The 20,799-nt window shown below is 64.3% G+C and overlaps 2 protein-coding genes across 7 annotated transcripts in view; one reads left to right on the plus strand and one right to left on the minus strand.

The window, feature by feature from the left end:
* Positions 1 to 33: 33 nt before the first annotated feature.
* PEX10 (peroxisomal biogenesis factor 10) lies at positions 34 to 6,081 on the minus strand. Of its 2 annotated transcripts, XM_032494973.1 has the most exons (6): positions 5,882 to 6,081; positions 4,881 to 4,961; positions 4,029 to 4,435; positions 2,855 to 3,030; positions 2,617 to 2,752; positions 34 to 1,662 (listed from the first exon to the last, which is right to left on the minus strand). In XM_032494973.1, the coding sequence occupies exons 1-6, from the start codon at positions 5,991 to 5,993 to the stop codon at positions 1,594 to 1,596; spliced, it is 981 nt and encodes a 326-aa protein (XP_032350864.1). In that variant the 5' UTR covers positions 5,994 to 6,081; the 3' UTR covers positions 34 to 1,593. The 2 variants fall into 2 exon arrangements, with proteins under 2 accessions (XP_032350864.1, XP_006187397.2); XM_006187335.3 differs by lacking the exon at positions 5,882 to 6,081 and having other exon boundaries at positions 4,881 to 5,875.
* Positions 6,082 to 16,195: 10,114 nt separating this feature from the next.
* Positions 16,196 to 20,799, plus strand: part of PLCH2 (phospholipase C eta 2) — a 71,544-nt gene continuing 66,940 nt past the window's right edge. For 2 of the 5 annotated variants that reach the window (XM_032494979.1, XM_032494981.1), the window contains exons 1-2: positions 16,197 to 16,903; positions 18,314 to 18,493. In XM_032494979.1, coding sequence (XP_032350870.1) covers positions 16,771 to 16,903; positions 18,314 to 18,493 — 313 coding nt within the window. In that variant the 5' untranslated portion in view covers positions 16,197 to 16,770. Of the gene's footprint in view, positions 16,904 to 18,313; positions 18,494 to 20,799 lie in introns of all 5 variants that reach the window. The other 3 variants (XM_032494982.1, XM_032494980.1, XM_032494983.1) reach the window with 3 other exon arrangements.

The raw sequence follows: 20,799 nt of genomic DNA on the forward strand, positions 1-20,799 counted from the left end.
TTCTGATGTGGTAAAAACAAACAGACGTAAGCGTTTTACTAAGTGACTTTTAAGTGCCAACTTTTATTAAAGACAGTGTCCCCGCTCTCTTGTACTCTTGAATAAACACTCCAGCTCCCTGCGCCTGGGCAGCCCTGGCGGGAGAGGCACAGCCGCCCCAAAGGCAAGCCGTCCCTGCTGCGGGCAGCAGGACAGATGGCCAGCTGGGGCCCGCCCCCCGGCCCAGCGCCGACTGGCACACCGGTGCGTTTCCTGCTGGGTCTCGGGTCTCTGGGCGGTTCCGCTGTCCTGTTCACGCACCAAATGTTGTCCACTGCCCGTGTTTTTTCCTCCAGGTTCCAATACCTGTGGTTGGACTCCTTGCTTTTCAGAGGCCACGTTAAGGCCTTTCGTGCCCGACCCTGAATTTTAACCTTCGTGTGTGAATGGATGCAAACCAGTGCTTGTCACCACACTGCAGCACTTGGTGTTCAAACTAGACTTCCTTCCCCCCGTTTTTTAATACTGTTTTCCTAGTAAATACTCAGACCTACGATGAGCACTTGGTGAGAGTGTAAGGAAGGAGTTTCGGGAACTATGGACCCCAACCCTGGCTAGGCTCCCCCCACTGGAGCCAGAGCAGGGCTGCTGCTCTGGTCACAGCCCGGCCTCTGGGCCCTGACCTCTGTTAGCTGAGGCCTGCCGCGCAATGTTACCGTGCCGCAGAGTCCGTGAAGTCACAGAGAAGCAGCCGCAGGGTCCTCAGCTGGAAGCTGTGCTGCCCCGCCCCCTGGGCCTGGCGGGGCCTGCCCGCCAGCCTCCACCAAGTCAGCTCATCCTCATGGCGTTCCTAACACACCAGCGCGTCTGGAACCAGTGTTTTGAGGATGCCTATGGCAAAGTCCAGCCTTGGGCACGAGTTATGTAGGTTTTATAACCTGAAAATAAAAAGGTGGCAAAAAGTGGGCTGGACACAGTGGGGATGTGTGTAGGCAGCCGGCCTGCACCCTGCTGCGATGGGCAGCCTCCACTCGGGCTGGCTGGGCCCACCAGGCGCTCCAAGCAGGAGGTGGTCGTGCTGGGAGGCCAGGATGCACACTTCCATCTTCTAAAATGTGAAGCCAACTTGACGCGCTAGAAGGTACGTGCCAGACATGTCAGGTGGCGGCGACGGCTTCTTGCTTTCTGCCCCGAGAACGGCCGTGTCTGGGCCGCCCCACTGGCTCCGTGACAGGGATGAGGCTTGTGGGCCGTCTGGGCTGCAGGCCTGAGCACAGCCCGGCAAGCAGACTACTGGTTCTCTGCTCCTGGTCGGCGCTGGCCGCGCGGCCATGCCTCACCATGTGGCTGGTGTTGGACCTTCCCGTGTCAGTGGGCGGTCGGGGGGAGGGAAGTTCTGGAGGAGTGCTGTGGGGTGCGGGGAGGGCTGACAGCGCTGAAGGCTCAACCGTGCACGGCCAGGTCCAGTGCTCTCCTGAGCTGCTGCCACAGCGTCTTTCGTGACAGAGTAACAAACGGGGATGTCATGGTTTCTGTGCAAGTGAAGTTGACCTTGAGAATAAGTTCTTCCCCTGCCGTCGGAAAGCCTCCTGGGCTCCTCCACCCTCCGTCGGGTCAGCGGTAGTGCCGCAGGTAGACGAGCTTCTGCGGAAGGAACCTCTCCCTGCAGAGGGGACACTCCGTCTGCGGGGGAGGAGGAGGGTCACAGGCTGGACCAGGACAGCCCCCAGCTCCCCGCCGGCATTCCCAGTAACACATGGGATGTACCCACGTCTCCTCTCTATAGGTGAAGGGAAAAAGTGTTTTCTGAGGCTGCAGACCTGAGGCCTTAACCCTGGGCAGTCAGGCGCAGAGCAGGGACAGTGCCTGGCTGAGATGACCGGCCAGTCCACAAGGTGACTCGGGACGGGTGAGGACACTTGGCCACGGAACGACTGTGGCTGTCCCAAGCTTCCTGGGAGTGCGTGCCTGTGTCGGTGGTCCCATCTCACGACGCCAGCGGTTCTACCCCTCAGGACTGGGTCCCTCTCGCCCCTGGAAGTCAGCCCTTTGCCTGCCAGGCACTCCACGTGGGGCCAGCACTTCAGGGAGGCAGCGCTTGTGCCCCTAGGAGACTCCCACAGAGCAACTGGGACCCCGAGCCCCAGAGGCTGAGGAAAGCTCCCGGGCAGCATGTGGACGGAGCGGGGCATTGTACACTAGGTGGGCGCAGCCTTGGCCCTCACGAAGGGGCTGGGTGGAGGTGTGGGGGGGGGCCAGGAAAAGGCCTCCTCCCTAGAGTCAGCGCACAAGAGGGGCACAGGCTCCTCCACTCTGGCCACCTGGCTCGGTGGACCCCACGCCCTGAGCTCTCAACGCTGAGCAGCTGGCTCTCACCCTGAGGGCAGGGGTGGCCGGAGCCTTTCAGGAGCGGGGCCACCCCAGACTCCAGGTGTGGCCCCATGAGCAGTTCAGCAGGGCCTTTAGGGAGCCTTTCAGGAGCGGGGCCACCCCAGACTCCAGGTGTGGCCCCATGAGCAGTTCAGCAGGGCCTTTAGAGACGCGCCGCCCCTCCAGCCCACACAGGAGCTTTGAGGGGCAGGCTCCGAGTCCTCTGCACCCTGGGTGGTCTGCACGCCTGGGCTCTGGGCCACCCACCTTGGTGTCGCACCACTGCATGATGCATTCCCAGCAGAACAGGTGGCCACAGGGGGTGGCTGTTGAGTGCCTGCGCTCCTCCAAGCACAGGGTGCACAGGGAGTTTCTGGAAACCACTCTCTCTTCTACGTGGCTCCTGGTGGGAGAAGGGGCAACAGGACAGAACTGAGCCTCCGAGTCCTTCCCTGAGCCTGACGGCCACAAGGCTGAGCCCCCCCTTGGCGCCGCCCCCACGCACCTGCGCTGAGACAGGCTGCAGTGTGGCTTCCACTCCCGCCGGGCGCGCTGCCTCTGCCGGAAGCCGTAGAGCTGCAGGCCCACGGACAGCGCCAGGTGTAGCAGGGATACGAGCCCCAGCAGCCTGTAGCTGGCGCGAGCCCTCGGGTCCTCTGCAGGCAGGCGGCGGACGCGGAGCTGTCAGGGCCCCGGACAGATGGTCACACGATCAGTTGGCACAAGGCACCAAGCAGCCAGGGGGCCAGGCCTCCCCTGGTGAGTGAAACCAAAGCCTGTCCTTCAGTGCCAGGGGACAGTGAGCCCTGGGCCTCTGGCTGAGTTGGGGGCAGGAACGCCTTGCAAGCTCTAAGCACTGAATGGTGGCCAGGGCGCTGCCAGACAGCTCAGGGCCCTGTTCCCGGTGGGAGCCAAGCACTGAGTGAGGAAGACAGCCACAAAGCTTGGAGTCTGCAGGTGAGGACTTCTGGGAGTTGGGGGGCCGGCCAGGGGCCTGGGCCTCAGAGAGAGAGGCTGGCAGAGAAGGCTGCGGAGGAGAGCAGACCCTGCCCCAGGCCCGCAACTCCCAGCCACACCCATGAAGGGGAAGTAGCTTGCTTTCTACTTCCGTTTCCATTCTCTCAGCTGGGAATGGAGACAGTTGAGTCAGCCAGACGGGCCAGAGCTGGAGCCCAGAGGCAGGGCCCTGGGTGCCCATGTAGGCAGAGCCCTGGGGCAGCCCCCATGCCCTGACTGGGTGGAGCCCCCATGTCTCCAGGCTCCTTTGCGGCAGCAGCAGCTCAGCAAACACTAAACACTGAGCGAGGGCGGTGAGGCTGGGCTGGGCTGAGCAGAGGGAGGTGCAGGTGCCTGGGCGGCGCTACCAAGAGAGGCCTGGAGGGGGTGGGGGTAGAGAGCCTGGAGACCCTCGGGGAGGCAGGGGGCCTGAGGCAAACCCTTCTGGGTGAATCTGGAAGCAAGGGCATCACTGAGACCCAAGAGGGGAGGCGGTGTGCCAGCCGTCCATCGAGGTTGCGGGGGGAGACGGTGGTGGGAGGAGACTAGCAGGGTGCTGCAGGAACAGGTCCCCACGCGGTCACCGCAGGGTCACCACCAGGGTGACATCCCTACACCTGGCCTCCCGCCCTCCATGCAGACAAGCCAGAGCTGAGTAGGTCCAGGTGACCCCTGTGACTTACGTAGGTGATGCCTGTGAATCTCTTGGCCATGTGGTAGAAGGCACCATGGATGTAGAACCAGGCGACGTGGAGCCGCTGGAGGCACCCAAGGCCCTGCCTGAGTAGGGACGCAGCCCGCAGGAGCGCTCGCTGCTGCTGCTCCGTCAGGGCGGTGACGTGCTGGTGCAGCCAGCGCCGTGCCCCCCATGGGCTGCGCACACTGGGTGCCAAGCTGCCCTGCAAGGGCCGCGTGCCATCACTGTCGGCCTGCAGCTCATGCTCCAGGTGGAGCAGGGCCTTGTCCAGCAGGTACGGCAGGACGGTGTGCAGCGCAACCAGGACCCCGCGGCGCAGCCTGGAGGGCACCCGGCTCTGGGACGGGTCCACCTGGACGATGCCCACGTACTCCTCCCCGAGGGTCTGATAACCTGTGGTGGTGGGGGGGCCCCACGTGAGAGACAGGCAGGGACCTGCCAGCAATTTCCTCCTCTCTACTGGATCCCTACCTTTCCTCTAAAGGATGACACTCCACCAGGGGCCCCGCTGCCCATGCCCTGTGACACGGCTCGGTGCTGAGACCCCTCTCAGGCTATGGGTTCAGCCAGAGAAACGGTCCTAATGGCATCCTGGGCAAAGTATCCAGGGACACAAAAAGAATGAAGGGGACACAGACAAGACAGGAACTCAGAGCTTTCAGAGGCCCGGCCAGGGCTCAGGGCCTGGGAAGGGGCTCAGGGGCCCCTCCTTCCCTGAGGCTGCATCCAGGCCAGTCTAGGGACACTGGGAAGCACTGCAGAAGACCCTCACTCTGCTGGCAGCCCCTCCCCTGTCCTCTGGGCCCCTCAGTCCCAGGGTCCCACCAGGGGCTGCAACCTGCAAGTGTGGTGAGACCAAAGTAGGCGACATCTGACAGCAGCTCAATCTCTTTCCTCCACTCCAGCCACTTCTTTGCACCTGAGCAGAGAAACAGCATCATTCCTGACAGGGTGGCGGTGAGGCTCGTGCAGTGGTAAGAATTAGGAACGACCCTCCCTCGTGCTTCCAAGGCCCAGCCCAGACATCCCTGCACGAGGCGGAGACTCCTCTTCTCTCTCCCCTGGCCACCCATGCTGTCCACTCTGCTCCATCTCCATCTGCCTCGCCCGGGCCACTGAGAGTGTCCTGAGACCTGCCCACCTGCAGCCACCCCCGCTCCAGGACCCACCAGGGTAACCGTTCTAGAGACCAGAAAGGCCACAGAGACAGTGTAGTCCAGTGACCAGAAGCACGAGACCACCCATCAGCACAAATCCCAGCCCCACACTGCTGGTTGTGACCTCAAGCAAGTTACAAGGTATCTCTGGAGTCCCCATTTCCCTGTGTGTAGGAGGAGAACTACAAGTCCTACTCGCAGGGATGTTCTGAGAAAATGCGTTAACGGCCCAAAGCACGGAGAACAGCGTCTGGCACAGAGTGTAAGTCAGAGTGTCGGCAGAACAATACACAGGCCATTTACTCTGGTCGTTGTCCCTCTCCTGCTCAGAGCCTGCTGACGGCCACTATGCCCCGAATTTCTGGTCGCTCCGAACAGGAGCCCGGCTGTGGTCCGGAATCTGCCCCACGCTCCTGCCTCTCCGCTGGGCTCCACCGCCGCAGCTCCAATGAAGTTCCCTCGTGTCCCCAGCGCCGTGGACTCTTTCACACCTGGTGCATGGCCCCAACCCGCGCCCCCGGCAGCCGGGGGGCAAAGCCCGGAGCGCTCGGCTTCTTCCTGATTCAGCTCAGGCCTCGGCGGGGCGGCCGCGCTGAGCCGGCGGGTCTGGGGCTCGTCCGCCCGCCTCGCGCCCCAGGCCGGCGCCCAGGACCCCCCGCACGGCCCCCGGGGCGGGCCTCACCCGCCAGGCTGTGCAGGGCGCCGCCCGCCGCGCTCCGCAGCCCGCCGCGGTAGTAGTCATCCTTCTGCGCCGCGCGAACCACCTCCGGGGGGCTGGCGGCCGCGGGGACCATGGCGCCGGGGTCCAGGACGGCCGCACCCACGGGAAGGCGCCTGATGTAGGAGCCGGGCTTGGCGTGCGGCGCGGACCTCGTGCGTCACGGCGCGCACCTCGTGCGTCACGGCGCGCGGGGCGGGGCCGGGGCGGGGGCCGGGAAGGCGGGGCGGGGCCGGGAAGGCGGGGCGGGGCCGGGAAGGCGGGGCGGGGCCGGGAGGGCGGGCGGGGCCGGGAGGGCGGGCGGGGGCGGGGCCTGGGGCCGGACTGAGTTGGGCCCGCGCTGTCTCGCGCGAGACCGTGTTAAATGGGGTCCGTGCAGAGATCCGTGCGGGCTGACGCGGCCTTGAGGGGCAAGCGCAGAGCGGGAAGGGGAGAGTGCACGCGGGGTGGCGCGGGATGGCGAGCGGCTCCTGGGATAGCCCCCAAGTCCTGAGAGGGACGTCAGAGTCAGAGGAGGTGCCGATCCCCCGTTGCGGGATGCTCGCTCGCCCCCTGCGGCCGGAAGTCAAAAGGGGGCCCCCTTGGTGGGGCGCTGGCATCCCCTGCAGGCCCATGGAAGGTGCTCTGGGGCCCGGGACAGAACGAGGAGTGCAGATTTTGGAACCTGGGTATTTACACTGGTGACCGCTCAGGCCCTACAAGTGCAGACCCCTGACCCCTCCCAGCTTCTCTGCTCAGGGGATGGACAGAGAGAGGTCTGGGAGGCCACACACTGTAGGGGACAGAGCTAGGAGAGCCGGGCGCCCAGGCACAGGCCACAGCTGGACTAGAGCTTTGGGGAAGGTCCCTGAGAGGGTCCTGGGGGAGGGCAGTGGGAGGAGGCATTGGACGTGTCCTGAGGGCTCAGGGCCTGGAGCAGATTATAGTATCTGCATCTGTGCCCCATTGGGTAGGGGGCACCCCCAGACTGACCAGAGGGATCCCAGCCTAGGAGAAGGGCCCTTTCCAGGGGCACTAAGGGAGCCATGAGACTAGGCAAGAGAGAAAGAAGCCAGGTGAGCTGGGGGGGGGGGTGGGCAGCCTCTGAGGCCCCACTGACCCTGGTGGGAGGGCCTGGTTGAGACAGGCTGCAGCTCTTGGCCTCACTTCTGCTCTCACAGCTCTGTGACACGGAGCCAGGCCCTGGGGACAGGCTCCGAGTTCCTCGGGGCTCCACCAGCTGTGGGCAGGCCCCTCTTGGAGGGACAGGGCAGGACCTGGGTGGTCCCCCAGCCCCTCCTGCTGCTGAAGCCCCTGTGCCCCTTTGGAGTGCACCCCTGACTGTGTACCCCGTTTTCTGGATGCAGAGGCCACCCACTGCTTTGGTTTTCGGCCTGGGGTGGACCCTTGGGTGAGGGCAGGTGGAGACAGGCCTTCACCAGCTTCTGGCCAGCTCTCATGTAACAGGCTGAAACGCAGACGCCTTCCTGGCCCGGGAGGTGCCCTGGCCTGTGCCCACCGGCACCAGGTCGGATCTGGAGGCGGTTTGGCCCCTTCCTTGGGGTCGCCGGCTGGCACCTTCAAGAAGCCACTGTCCCCCACTAGCAGGTCCCAGCTCCTTGTCCAGGATTTCATTTTCCGGCCTTTCTTCTCACCAGCACAGCTTCGCAGCGCAGGGCAAGGCCAGAAACAGTGTTAAGAAGTTGTTTTGGGGATATGGGGCCTGGGGTCCAGCCGGGTTCAGATCCACCCAGTCTCCTGCCCTCTGCGGTGGGGCTGGTTGTTAGCGGTGGTCACTAGTGCCCCAGATCGTGTGCTAAGATGACTCGAGTTTGGGAGGGGGGGTCACATTCCAGAACAGCCAGCAGGTGGCACCATCGGCCCATCCGCTCCACCAGGTTAGCCGTAGAATTTTAGGGGATCAGTGAGTGAGTTTCACCCCAAAGAGAGAATCTGGATCAGAACCAAAGACCGGAGCGCCGGCTCGCTGGGCCTCCGCGTGGAGACGGTGACTCGGCCGAGGTGGGGACAGGGCTGGCTTCCAGAGGGAAGTCCTCGCCTGATGACGAAAGGCAGCTCTCCGTACCCCTGGGCAACCAGGCAGCCCGGAGCCCTGTGAGAGGCTGCGTTCTTGGGCCTGGGACTCTGGGGTGGGCCAGCGGGCCGGGGGCTCTTGCTGGAGGCCTCACTGCATGGCTTCTGACCGCAGTGGCCCCTGAGGCAGGACGGTGGGCGAAGGGCCAGGTGGTCTTCAGGGAAGGCGGCCCCAGTGGGGCAGAGGTATCTGACCAGAGTCCAGCCCCAGGTGAGGCCCTGACATCCAACACTGTGCCTGCAGTGAGGGCTTGCTCTGTTTTTATTTTAATTTTTTAAACAGGGTATTGAATCCAGGACCTTGTGCGTGTTAAGCATGTGCTCTACCTCTTGCCTGCTGCCCCCTCCCTCCAGTAGCAGCTGAGCCCGAGCCCGCTGTGACCGCAGCTGTAAATCCTCTACCTGGTGGAGCTCTCACTCTGTCCGGCAGAACCCCCGGCCTCAGTTCTCTGGTCTGTGCAATGGGGTTGCCAACGTAACGAGCTGGCATTTATTAAGAACCAGTGCACGAATCCACAGAAGCAGGCTTGGAGGGGGGGGATCTGGGTCCGGACGCCGCCTGGCTGGTGCAGATGCCGCCCTGTCAGTGGGAGTGCGGTTCTCAGTCCTGTCCCCACTGAATTCAGTCCTCCAGTTGTCAGATTGTCCCTCCTCCAGGTCACTTGCTCTGGCCCCTCACTGAACCTGGCTAGGTGGAGGGGTGGCTCTGCTGCCCACCTCACTCTCCTGGATTCGCCACTCGTCTCCCACCCTCCCCAGCTCCACCCGGCACCTGGTGGGCAAGCCAGGGGCCAGCTGGTCTGTGTCCCTCGGCCGCGAGGCCTGCTTCACCCGACACAGCCTTCCTGCCTGGGCGGCTGCGGTGCTGTCAAGCCTGGCCCACGTAGGCACTCGGGAACTCCTATCAGGAGAAGGAAGGAAGGAGGAACCGGCCCCGGAGTCTAGCTGAGGTGGTCTCACTCACCCCCCAAATCTCCAGGGCTTGGGGTCCCCCCAGGCTGTCTGGACACTGGGCTGGATGCACCCCTGCCCTGAGACTGGGGGTGGGGTGCTCCCAGGCAGAGCCTTCCCTGGACCCCCTGGATTCCTGGGCCCATCCTAGAAGGAGCGAGTGCTTCTCATTGGCTGAGGGGACAGTGAGGCTGAGATGTCAACCTGGGGGTGGGGGGCGGGGCTGGGGGTGGGGGTGGCTAGAGAGAGCTGCGTGTACACCTTGGTGCCTGGCCAGGATCCCTGACTGGACAGGCGCCTTAGGGGCGTGCAGCAGAGGTGGGCACTGCTGCCCTTTGTGGGGGGAACCACCTTGTCCGAGGTGGGGTGGGGTGTGAACTGAGCAGCCATAGTTCTGGCCCCAGGCGTGGGGCTGGCATGGCCCGTTTCTCCCCTTCCCTGTGGTGGGAGCCTGGGCAGGTGGAAGGACTGGGGAAGAGCCTGCGCCCTGACCACTGACCACTGACTGTTGGGGCGCAGCCCTCACTGGGACAAACCCAGAGAACCTGGTGGCGGTGGCTGGGAAGCCCGGGAGCACCCCTCACCCCACCAGGCAGCGGATCTGGGCCCTGGAGGTGTGTGGGGTCGGGGTGCAGTGGGCACAGGGTGGGCTGGGTGAGGGCTGCCAGGGGTGGGAGGTGAGTCACGGCTGTAGGTGGAAGGCACCCCAGAACCGAGCTGGGACTCCCACCGGCCCCTGGGGCAGAGGCCTCCCAGCCGAGGGGTGGGGGACCTCATGCTGCAGGACTCACAGCAGTGCCCTGCCAGGGGCTTGCCAGGTGAGGTTGGGACGGGGCTGCCTGGGGCTTGGGCTGGTCTGGGAAGTGATGTCAGGATTCCAGGGCTCAGGTGGCTGGCCAGGGACTCTGCCTGTGGCCAGGGCCAGTGTGTCCCTGTGTTGGCCTGGGACAGGAAGGCACGATTCCTCGCCATACAGCGTGTCTGGCAGGAGCAGAGCTGGTCTGGGGCTCCGGGGCTCTGGTCCACTGCCAGGGCTTCCAGGGAGCCAGACAGGAACCTGGAGCCTGGGGGGCTGAGGAGGGAAGAGGGTACCATCCAAGTGGTGGAGCTAGGAATCAAAACTCAGAGAGGCTATGTCTGGTCCAAAGCATGTGCAGGCACAGGGTGAGTCTCACGTCTGTTGGGTCCCACATCTGTATCCTAATGCCTTTGCCTGCTGCTGGAGGTAGGGGAGGGGCCCCACGTGAGTGCAGCCATCATCCAAGTCTGAGCTGGTTGGTGACTAAGGCCTGGCCACTATTGGCCCAAGGAAGAGGCAGTCTGGGAGGGCTTCCTGGAGGAGGAAGTTTTGTACTGACAGGAGAGGCAGGGCTCCATCCAGACAAGAGGCCATCCCCCAGCCTCCCTTAGGGCTGGAGGTGGAGGGGTACAAGCCAGGGCCTTGCAGGGTGGGGCATCCAGAAAACTGAGGACCCTTGAGCACCAAGGGGGGCCAGAGATGGAGGTCTGAGCAAGGACACTGGCTGGGCAGGGGTGTTGACAGTGACTGGCACAGGTCAGCCACATGCTCCCGTCACTGCAGCTCAAGGAGTGGCATCCATTCCAGCACCAGTGTGTGGATGGGCACAGGGAGGTCAGGCCCTGACCTGGGGGCTCATTGTGGAAGGAGCTGTGGGGATTGTGGCCAGCGTGGGAGGGGCGTGTGCTGGAGGCTCCTTGGAGAGACCCTCCCACAGTGCCACTGTCCCCATCACAGCATCCTCCTGATGGGGACAAGGAGAGGGACAGGGACTGCCGTCTCTGTGCTGCAGATGTGATCTTGAGTAGGTGCTTCCTTGCCCTGTGCCTCAGTTTCCTCCTGGGCCGTGGCAGCCCCGTGTGTGCAGTGCGCCAGCCTGAGGCTCGCTGTGGCTCCCCTTCAGGGTGGGTCCCTGGGGGCTGAGCGGCTCAGGGTTTGCTGGGAGGAGGGAGCAGCGGTGGTAAAGATCTCAGAGAGCAGTGCAGGGACTTGTAAGCGTTTGGCAGGAAAAGTGCTTTGTTTGTGCACTCAGGTGACGATGATGGGAGCTCCTGGGGGTCTGGGTGGAGCTGAGGGGGTGGCCCTGGCTGGGAGGCACCTCAGGTGAAGGTGGAACTTGGAGTAGGGAGGACTTTGGAAGTCGTCTCCTCTTACTGTCCCTGCTGATCTGGTGCTGCAGGGTGCCCTCCTGTGCCATCTTGGCCCTGGGGACAAAGGCTGGGGGCAATGCCTCCTGGTCAGCACAGCCGTGTCCCTGGGCTGGTCCGCAGGGGTGAGCCGCAGAGGCGAGCGTGTGTGCAGTCCCTCCCGGGACCATCAGACAGGTGGGGGAGCTTCTTCCCCAGCTCCACCGTTGGAAGAGGCACAGGGGGTCGGCAGGCCAGTGGGCTTGTCCTCCTTCACTGGGACCTTGGATTCTGGGAGGGGCCAGGGGTCAGGCATTTGCTGCCCAGGTCTGGAGACTGGGGGAGGGTGGGTGGGGTCCGAGCCTCCAGCCCTGTCCCCGATTGGTCTGGAAGCAGAGTGGGCAGTGCTGGCAGCCGCCGAAGGGTGGGCCGGTCATCCTCGGGGTGGGGAGGTGGATGACCATGGCTGCCCATGGCCTCAGGCGGGGCATGTCCTGCCTGGAGTTGGTGGCCCGCTGATATTTTGGTTTGTTACAACTGCTCCTGTGCACGCAGCCTCATCGGGGCCATCCCCTCCCCTGGCCGGGAGCGCCCTCCCCTCAGGCCGGGAGCGCCCTCCCCTCAGCCCCTAGTCACTCCCAGCTCTGCCTGCCCAGGGCCTGTGCCGGCTCCTTGGGGTCACTGGCTCCCAGCCCAGCCCCCACTCTCCCGCTTCACAGTCGGAGGAGGGCCCCCTCTGCTGGCCCCGGCGCCCCTCACCGTGGCAGTCCCCTCCCTGCCCAGGGCCGCCTGTGTGTGACCTCAATGCCCCCTGCCCTTCACTGGTGGCTCTGAAGACCACGCCCCCCTCCTAGCCCCCCGCCCGCTGTGCCGCCGCGGACCCACGCCTCTCAAAGGGGTCGCTCCCCCCAGGTGCCCTCCTCCAGCCTCTCCAACCCGCAGGAAGGACTCTCGTTGGGGTCCCAGCTGCCCCTCAGCCTGTGGTCCTCCGGGAAGGGGTCTGCAACGGCCACCCCAGGGTGGGGCTGGTCCTGGGTGTCTGTCCCCTTTGTCTGCTGTTGAGTTTCCCGCTGAGGTTGAAGACAGAGCAAACGTCCAGGAGAAAACAGAGGGCTGCATGGGCACTGGACTCTCTGCATGCGAGTGACCGACGCGGCTGGAGGCTGGCCGGCCCTGGGGTGCAGCTGTTGGCAGACAGAGGGGGGCCTCTGATTGTTGGTGGCTGATGCCCACCCAGCAGTGAGGTGTGGGTGCCACGGTGGTCCCCCACAGGGGGCATGGGGACAGTGAGGGAGAAACAGAGGAACAGAGGAACAGGGTCAGGTGCCAGCCATGGAGGCGACAGAGCTGAGAAGTGCCTTGTCTCAGCTCCCCTGGGGAACCCTTAGAGGTGGGCTGCGAGTTTTGTCTAAGGATGCTGGACTGGGACCTGGGACTCTAAGCCAGCCCTGGGCCCCAGGGACCAGACAGTTCCTTCCAGCCACAGGGCCTTTACACATGCTGCCCCTTCTGCCTGAAGTGCCCCCTCCCACAGACGGCCCCTGCTCACAGCAGCAGCCTGAGCTCAGCTGGGCCCTCTTACCCACCAAAGACTCAGGGTTCCTTTCGGGGCTGCAGGGGGCTGGTGTCCGACAGAGGTGTTCCAGGCAGGGCCTGTGCTGTCCTTCCTCCGGCCCCTTCCTCTGACCTGTCTAACCCCCTGCACTGTGACGTGGAGGCTGAGCTCACCAGATGTTTCTAGTCCCCACCTCCTGTGGGGAGGCAGAGCATGGAGCTGCCAGCTGGACCCCGGTGACGCTCTGGGGTGGAGTGAGTGGGGCTCAGATCTGCCCGGAGAACGTGGGGTGGAACCCTGTGATTGCGGGCCGGCCCCTGTGAGATGTGCTCCTGGTTCGAGGGTGGACAAAGAGCCCCCACGGGCAGGGGTCCCGGGGCATGAAGACACGGAGGGGCCCCCCGCCAGGCCGGGCTCCTCCCGCCCTGGGCGGGCCCTGCGCCTGCGGTCTCTTGCGGGGAGGGCATTCTCTGCCCCTGCTCTTCAGATCAGGACACCGAGGCTCAGAGAGAGAGTTTCTGGGCTACACAGAGGCAGGCTTCCAAGCCAGCTCTGACCCGAGACGCCACTTCCACAGCAGTCCCTTCTGCAGGCCTTAGGCACACTCCCCGCCGCTCCTGACTGGCCGGAGCGCGGCTGACTGACTACGCTCACCCCCTCGGGCCCCCCGGGCCGTCATCTGACATTTACCACAGGAGAGCTTAGAGCTGGTCACTTAAGGGACAGGGGTGCATCTCACCAAAAATAACAAGCGACTCATTACATGTTAATATAAGTAACATTTTATGGAAAACACTATTTTTTCCCAGAATGGAAAATTCGGCAAGAAGTGTTCTACATTGTTGCGAGTCTCTGAAACGACTGGGTGGAGAAGGCAGCTGGGCGCACCTGCCTGCTGGTGCACCCCGTCTGCGTGGTGGCGGGGAGGATGACGAGCAAGCCTGCCCTTCGGGCAACCGTGGATATGCTTTGATGCTTCATCAAAACTGGACCAATGAGAGCTTCTTTTTTGGGCGGGGGGTAGTTAAGCTTTTATTTATCTTTGGTGGAGGTACTGGGGATTGAACCCCGTACCCTGCGCATTTTAAGTGCACACTCCAACACTGAGCTATGCCCTCCCCCACCGGTAAGAGCTTCTTAAAGGGCATTGAAAAGTAGAACGAAAGCCACATCGATGGCCGTCAGGGACTCTGCTGCGGCAGCACCTTGGGTCTGGTTTTCACTTGGAAAGGTCTTCACCAGTGCGCAATTTTGGACCCACGTGTTTCGGTCATCCGGAGAACGGTGGTTTGCTGAGCTCAGTGGATTTCTCCAAATGTTGGCACATTTCATTATGTCACATTAACATCACCACTGCTCTCATGAGAAAAAGCCTTTCAGTCTTTGGAAGCTGTTGGTACCAAGCCAAACTCAGGTCCGCTGGCCCGCGCGCAGTCAAGCCAGACTCCTGACCCCGGTGCTGGTAAAGTAAAGGGCAGCGTTTACAGTAGGCGCCAAGCAAGGGGTCCCAGCAGCTGCTGCTTAAAAGACCCGAACTCCCCCAAGCCATTCAAGGAAAGGTTTTTAAAGACAGGGCGGGGGGGGGGCGTGGTCAGCCGTGGACGTTCTTCTGATTGGCTGGTGGTGAGGTCATCGGAAGTCAACACCATCAGCCTTCTGGTTCCAACCGGTCTGGGGTCTGCGTGGGCAGCACACAGTTAACTTCTTCCCCCTGGTAGGTGTTTCAGTGTCTGCAAAACAGCTCAAAGGACCTGGCTCAGAATATTATCTGCAGCCCTAGAGGAGGAACTTGGGGTCCGGGACTTCGTTTAATGGCTAAACTGTTATGTTGTCTTGCTAGACTGTGTTCCTTTCTTTCTGCATTTTCTCACTTCTCCAATAAAACGTACTCTTTGGAACTTGGGGAAGTCCCAGGAGATTAAAGTTCTTCTACAGGCAAGAGGCTGGCGGGGGACGTGGGGTGAGGAAGTCTGTTCCAGGAAGGCCCCGGTGGGTCCTGCTCAGTTACACTGACAAACTCTCATGGTGGATACAAGTTCTCCCAGGTGCTAACGCTCATTAAACTACGACTTTTATCGCTGGCGACAGATCCTGTCACTGCATCATTAAGTGGCGGCCTTGCCTCGTCTGTTTCCGAGAGCACAGCCGGCATGCAAACGCACAGCTGTATGGCAGAGCCACGCTTTGTCTACCAGCTGTTCTTTTGGATGAAAAACAGAGTCCGGGGGCTGCACCTAGGGCCAGGGCAGGGCAGCAGCTTTGCCCCCGGAGCAGAGGGGCTGGGTCCCAGGTTGCACACCTGCCCAAGCCAAGTCATCCCCACTCTCGCCCCAGACCTGCCCCTCAACAGAAGCTCTTCTCTCCTGCCCTGGGGTGGGGGCTCTGCTCCCTGAGATGACCCCCTGGCCCGGACGTGTGGCCGAATCACCCGGTCACTCCCGCTCAGCCGCCGGGTCAGGGCTGCTGGGTTCACTGCTGCCGCACGCGGCCTGGCCGGCAGCCTCTGTGACTAGGCTCTGCCAGCAGGACCCGCTCCAGGGTGGGGAGCAGGTATGGCTCGGGGCGTAGGGAGCTCCTGGTGGAGCATCCGGCTCCAGACTCCCTGGCACGGGGTTGCCCTGACCTGCTTCTCCATCCTCGGATTCCTCCACCTTGGACCCCACTCCCAGCCTGCAGACTGTGCTCGGGGGTGGCAAGGGCACAGGGATGGGCCGGCTCTGGGTGAGGATGGTGTCAGCGGAGGCTTTGGGCAGTGAGGGGCCAACCCTCTGAGGACATGCCTCAGCAGCCTAGGGGGAGCAAGGGGGCGGTCGGGCAAGGCTGGGGTGGGGACCCGGCTGCCGGGCCATCCTCAGGGGCTCCTGCTAGCTGGGGTGACACCGGGGGGACTGGGCAGTGGGTCTGGAAAAGAGTGGGTATCAGGGGAGAGCTGGCCGGGTTGGTGGGGGCGTCTTGCCCTCTCTGGGCCAGCTTCTCCCTTCTGAGAGTGGGGTGTCTGTGGTGTAGGTGGCCCGCGGGGGGCTGCCCCACCCCGACACCCACGCCTCTGGAGGCTGGCACCTCCACCTCTGCCCGCTCCCCCAGGGGGTCTTCCCACACCAGGGGTGCCAGCAGAGGGTGTGGCGGCGCCATGTCCTGGGCGCTGACGCAGAAGGTAGGAGGCAGGAGGGGGAGGGCAGGGGGCAAGGGTGGGCGAGGTCCGCAGGGGTCCCTCTGGACCTCATGCTGCAAGCCAGCCACTCTGTCGGGCATGGCGAGGGGGCGCCTCAGGTATCCGGATGGACATAGTAGCCGGTCGTCTGGGCTGGGAAGCCGGCCCCCGCGGGACACCTGGACGCTCCCTGCAGGCCCCACCAGCGGGGGCGGTGGGGCACTACGGAATCCCAACGGCCAGCTGAATGCAGCCACTTCATCCCTGGGGTCTTTGGGGCCTGGGGGAGCTGGCGTTTGGTGGAGGCCGACCTCCTGGTCTGGGTGTGAGCATGGCACCCTGGGCACTCGAGCCTGGGCCGGGCCACCCCTGGCCTATCTGGCTTTGTGTCAAATGTCCCAATTAAATGGGGCTGGCTTCTGAAGGGCAGAGGTCCAGTGGCTCTTGGCCCTGGCCTGGTCTGGCCTGGCTCTGAACGATGTCATCGGGGGTGCTCGCCAGTGGGCAGCGGCCAGTTCCCAGAGTGTGACACTGGCACCTGGGCTGGGCTCTGAGCAGGGGCTGGAGGCCTGAGGCAGGAGGCACCTCCTTGGCCTGGGGGCCTGGGCTCCTGGGGTCGACCAGTGAGGAGGAGCAGGCCTTTCTGGGGATGGCCCCACAGCTCCCCTGACCCTCAGCCCCCTCCCCAGAGGAGCTGTTGTCCCTGGAAGCTTAGCTTGGTTAGACGTGGGGGCACCATCAGGGCCCAGGCATGGCTTGTGGGGCAGGGCTGGGCGTCGAGGGGCTCACGGGCACCTTTGCCCCCCAGGGACTGAACTCACGGGGACGCCGCGGCCAGGCCCACGCTAACAGCTGACCTCACGGTCCTCTGCAGCCTCGCCTCGGCTTGCAGTGGGAGCTGTTGCCTAATTAGGTTCGGCTGTGCCAGCCCAGCCCAAGCCCCACGCCTGGCCTGCGCTCCGGCAGACGTGTCCGGGCATGGCTCCGGGACTCCCGCTGCAGCAGGAAACCGTGGTGCCTGCTCGGGAACCCAGCTGGAGCCACAGCGGCCTCCCGGGCTGTGTGGCCAGTGGCCTGGGGTGGTCTAGCTGCCTTGAGGAGCCACCCACAGGTAAGCCTGGGGACTGGGCAGCTGGTGGGGCACCCTGGAGGGGGGCGGGCCTGTGAAGGGCCGAGCAGGCCCGCCAGGCTTGGGTGGGTGAGGCCTCTGGGCTGAAGGGAGAGCCCCGGGCCCTGGGCGCCCCAGGGCCTCTGGGCTGCCTGGCGCCCCTCCCCGAGGATCTGGGGGCAGGCAGACCAAGTGGAGGGCGGGGGGCACACCAGGGTGGAGGAGGGCAAGCTGCCGAGGGCCCTCCTTCCTGGGGGTCCTGGGGAGCCTGGGAGGCTGGGCTGGAGAAGAGCACGAGGTAGGGCTGCTCAGGGGGGTCCCTGGGAGGGGGTGCTGCCCTCCCACCCCCAGCTCTTCTCCCTTCCTGGGCAGAGCGCGGCTCTGGGGACATGGACGGCCTGCGTGTCCTGGCATCAGTCCGAGGACTAGGCCCCGGAAGCTCTGTCCTGGGCACGTCAGAGGTTGCTCCAGAACCCAGCGGCCAAGGCCTCCTATCCCCGCCTCTGTGGTCTCCCTGCAGCCCCCAGGGAGGAGGCTCACAGGAGGGAGGAGGCACAGAGGAAGTCTCTGGAAAGAGCTGGCCTGGGTGGGGGTGGTTGGATGGATGGAGAGGAGGTGGAACGGAAGTCTCCAAGCAGGAGAGGGGCCTAAGCAGAGGCTGGGGTGGGACTGAGACTCTGGGAGGCCATCAGGAGGCCAGGCAGGGCCTGGGCCCACTTGTGGGGCAATGGAAGTTAGGGGCCCAGAGCCCAGCCAGACAGCCAAGGGGCAGATGGCAGCCTGGGAGGCCAGCGTGGCCGTGACCCACTGCACAGACCAAGTGGTGGCTGGAAAGGCCTGAGACCCCGGACCTGGGAGTGACAGTGGGAACTGCAGGCTGGAGAAAGGGCTGAGGAGTGCCCTGTGCCTTGGGCTCCCCGTGGGGTCTGTGGGGCCCCCGCGAGGTCCAGGGCTGGCCAGAGTCTCCAGCACCATCGTAACAGAAGGTGCTGGCCGGTTCCTGTAAAAGGATTCTTGTTTTGCCTTTGAACTTTATCAAGCTGAGGAACGAGTCCCAGCACAGAGGAACAACCAGCACTTTGGTGATGGAGCCGTGACGTGGGCACAGCCCTCTGGCTTCACCTGCTCCTCCCCCGAAGCCTCTACGTCCAGGGTGGGATGGTGTTGGTGGCCCTCTACCGCCCTTCGGTCCTTCCTGCCTCCCTGCCCAGCTCCCCCTCCCCCAACAGATGGCTGTTTGTTTCCACGGGGTAGTGAGCTGGGCTGCCATCTCGCACTAACCTGGATGGCTGGGCAGGCCTGACCCACCAGCCCCGCTGCCCCTGCCCTCTCTGGGTGTGACGAGTGGCGGGTCCAGACTCCATCCCAGCAGAGGACCTGGGGGGCCCTGGGGCGGGGGGGACCTCAGAGCAGCCTCTTCGTTCTCCTGCAGGTGGCCGGCCCCGCTGGTGAGCCAGGCCCGTCCCACCTCTCACCTGCTGCTCCCCCTGCCAGGAGCCCCCGCCCCCTCCACGATGGCTCCCTCGCCCGAGGACCCATGGCCGGGTCTGGAGAGCGGACGGCCTTTCCTGAGCACCAACAGCCTGCCAGTGGGTGAGTGAGGCCCCTGGGCAGGCGGCGATGCAGTTCTGTGTTCAGTCCCCAGCGAGCGTGACACCCTGGTCCCACCTGGGGAAAGGGGACCCAGCGTGCTCCTCCAGAGCAGGGGGCACCAACATTGGGGGCATGCACCCCTCCTGGTGCTGGGGGAGCACACAGGTCCTAGGAAGACAGCTGGGGGCTGCCAGCTCCCCCTCCAGCTCTGCCCAGCTCCATCAGACCCCTGCGGGCCCTGTGCTGGCCCCGGGTCCTTAGCTGGTCTCTCGGCTGCTGGGTGGTGCTTGGTGCCGCTGGCTCTGGCCCTCCACGTGCCACTTCTCCACCTCCTGTGGCCTGTTGGCAGTGACACTGGTGGCCTCTGGAAGCAAGTCGTGCTGGCTTAGGCGCGCGCTCTCTCTCTCTCTCGGCTTTAAACAAGACGGGGCTACAGTCTCCAGACTGTGAAGTGCACAGGCCAAGTGCGCAGCTGGGTGAGGCCCTGCAGCGTGACCGCACCTCGCCCCGTACTCCAGATCAAGAAGTGGGCCCCCCCCGCCCGGCTGTACCCTCCCCACCCCAGGGCTCACCGCTCCCTGTAGATGTGTTCCCTGCATGTTGATTTTCAATGTTTGGAATCACAGGGTATGCAGGGGAGCCTGGCCAGGTGTCCGAGCCCCGGCCCGAGGGGAGGGCGGTGCCTGGCAGGGCCCTGCTCCTCCCGTAGGTGCCAACGCCAGCCTCCCCTGACGGGTGGTTTGCTCCAGGTCCAGCCAGACGGACGTGCCCCTGTGGAAGACTGACACGCTGAGCTGGACCTGGGCTGTCCGGGACGGGACGGGGTGGGGGTTCTTCCTTCCCACCCGGAGAGCTGGCGCCTTTCTCTCCAGGAGTCCGGCCTGTTGGGCTGAGCTGAGGCAGGTGTGCTGTGCCATCCTGACCTGGAGCCAGTGCTCCGGGATGAGGGGAGCTCAGCCCACCGGGGAGCGGGGGTGGGGGAGCGCCTGAGGGGCAGCTCCCAGGCGCCCAGTGCTCTGTGGGGGCTCAGGGCCAGCGAGGCTGGGGGGGCTGGAGGGGCTCGGGGAGCCGGGGGTCTGGGGGGCTGGAGGGGCAGATGCGTCCCTTCATCTTGGAGATGTTTTCTTCTCATAAGCGTTGCTGAGCCTGGTGCCAGGGTGCAAACAGAAGGGCTTGGGGGTCTCCCGCTGTGTGGGCTTCTGAGGTCCCAACCATCTAAGGGGGGCGACCCCAGGGAGTGCAGATTTCTGGTTTGTGGGCCCCCTGCTGAATGGCAGGGCTGCCTCTGGCGTCGTGGCTGAGGGGACCGGCTTCCTTGTGGCTCCTCTGCAGCTCATGGGACCCTGACTCAGCTCTCCTGGAAAGTGGGGGAGGAGGGCAAAGAGGGAGGGTCCTGGGGTGAGGGTCTGCTCAGCACCCAGCCAGCACGGGGCCTGTGGGCGTGATGACAGGTCGGCATCTCCGTGAGGTGTGCGTGTGCGTGTGTGTGCACGCGAGTTCGTGCAGCTGAGTACCTACTCTTGCTGGGGTCCCCATGCCCCCAGGAGAGAGCTGTGGTGGAGAGCCTGTCTGCATGTGTGTGCACGAGTGGCAGTGCGAATCTGAGTGCCTGCCCGTGAGGGTCTGCGCACGTGCACGCGTGTGTGCGTGTGTGTAGGCGTTCGTGCCAAGGCCCCCCTGCACCCCCAGAGCCGGCGCTGGCCCTAACTTGCTCCTCCCACCTTTCCCAGATGTGCCCAGGCAGGTCTCTCCTGCCCGAGGGGGATGTCTGCTCAGAGGCGTGCCGTCCCCTGCCTGAGCTCTCAGCCCCCTTTTCAGCGCAGTCTGGAGTGGACACCCAGAGGGAGGGGCGGCTGGGACAGGGGAGGGGAGGGGCCTGCAGCTCTGGGGGTGGGGAGGTGACTAGACCTGGGAACGCTAATGTCTAGGGAAGGGGGCTCCACCCTCAGCCTGCTGACCCCTCCTGGGGCTCCCCACTGCTCCCTGTCCCCCTCCGTCCCCCTCCACGCCTGGTTGGCTGAAGCTGACGGCAGGCTAGGCCCTGTGTGGGGCACCGAGCCGAGGGCAGAGGCGAGGGGTCCTTCCGGCCCTGGAGGCCCTTCCAGAAGGCTCTGGAGGCGACTCCAGTGAGCAATGAGGTTTCTCAGCCATGAGGGCAGGCGACAGGCTCAGAGCCTGTGAAGTAGGTCAGTGTGTCCTGGAGACTATCTGGTCTCCTTGCAGTCAGAAGGCTCCTTCTTGGTCTGGCCTGAAGCATGTCTGGGCTCCTGTGAACGCAGGGCCTGTCCTGGCTGGTGCCAGCTCTG

The sequence above is a fragment of the Camelus ferus genome, chromosome 13 (assembly GCF_009834535.1).
Source record: "Camelus ferus isolate YT-003-E chromosome 13, BCGSAC_Cfer_1.0, whole genome shotgun sequence".
Lineage (NCBI taxonomy): Eukaryota > Metazoa > Chordata > Mammalia > Artiodactyla > Camelidae > Camelus > Camelus ferus.

Bases quoted from the DNA above. Each gene is read 5' to 3' on its own strand.
- PEX10 (XM_006187335.3), bottom strand. From the start codon at position 5,115: ATGGGTGGCCAGGGGAGAGAGAAGAGGAGTCTCCGCCTCGTGCAGGGA. The intron at 3,031-4,028 runs GTAAGTCACAGG...GGGCCCTGACAG, and splicing joins GATTCACAGGCATCACCTAC to CTCCGCGTCCGCCGCCTGCC. The intron at 1,663-2,616 runs GTGGGTGGCCCA...CCTCCCCCGCAG, and splicing joins TGCAGTGGTGCGACACCAAG to ACGGAGTGTCCCCTCTGCAG.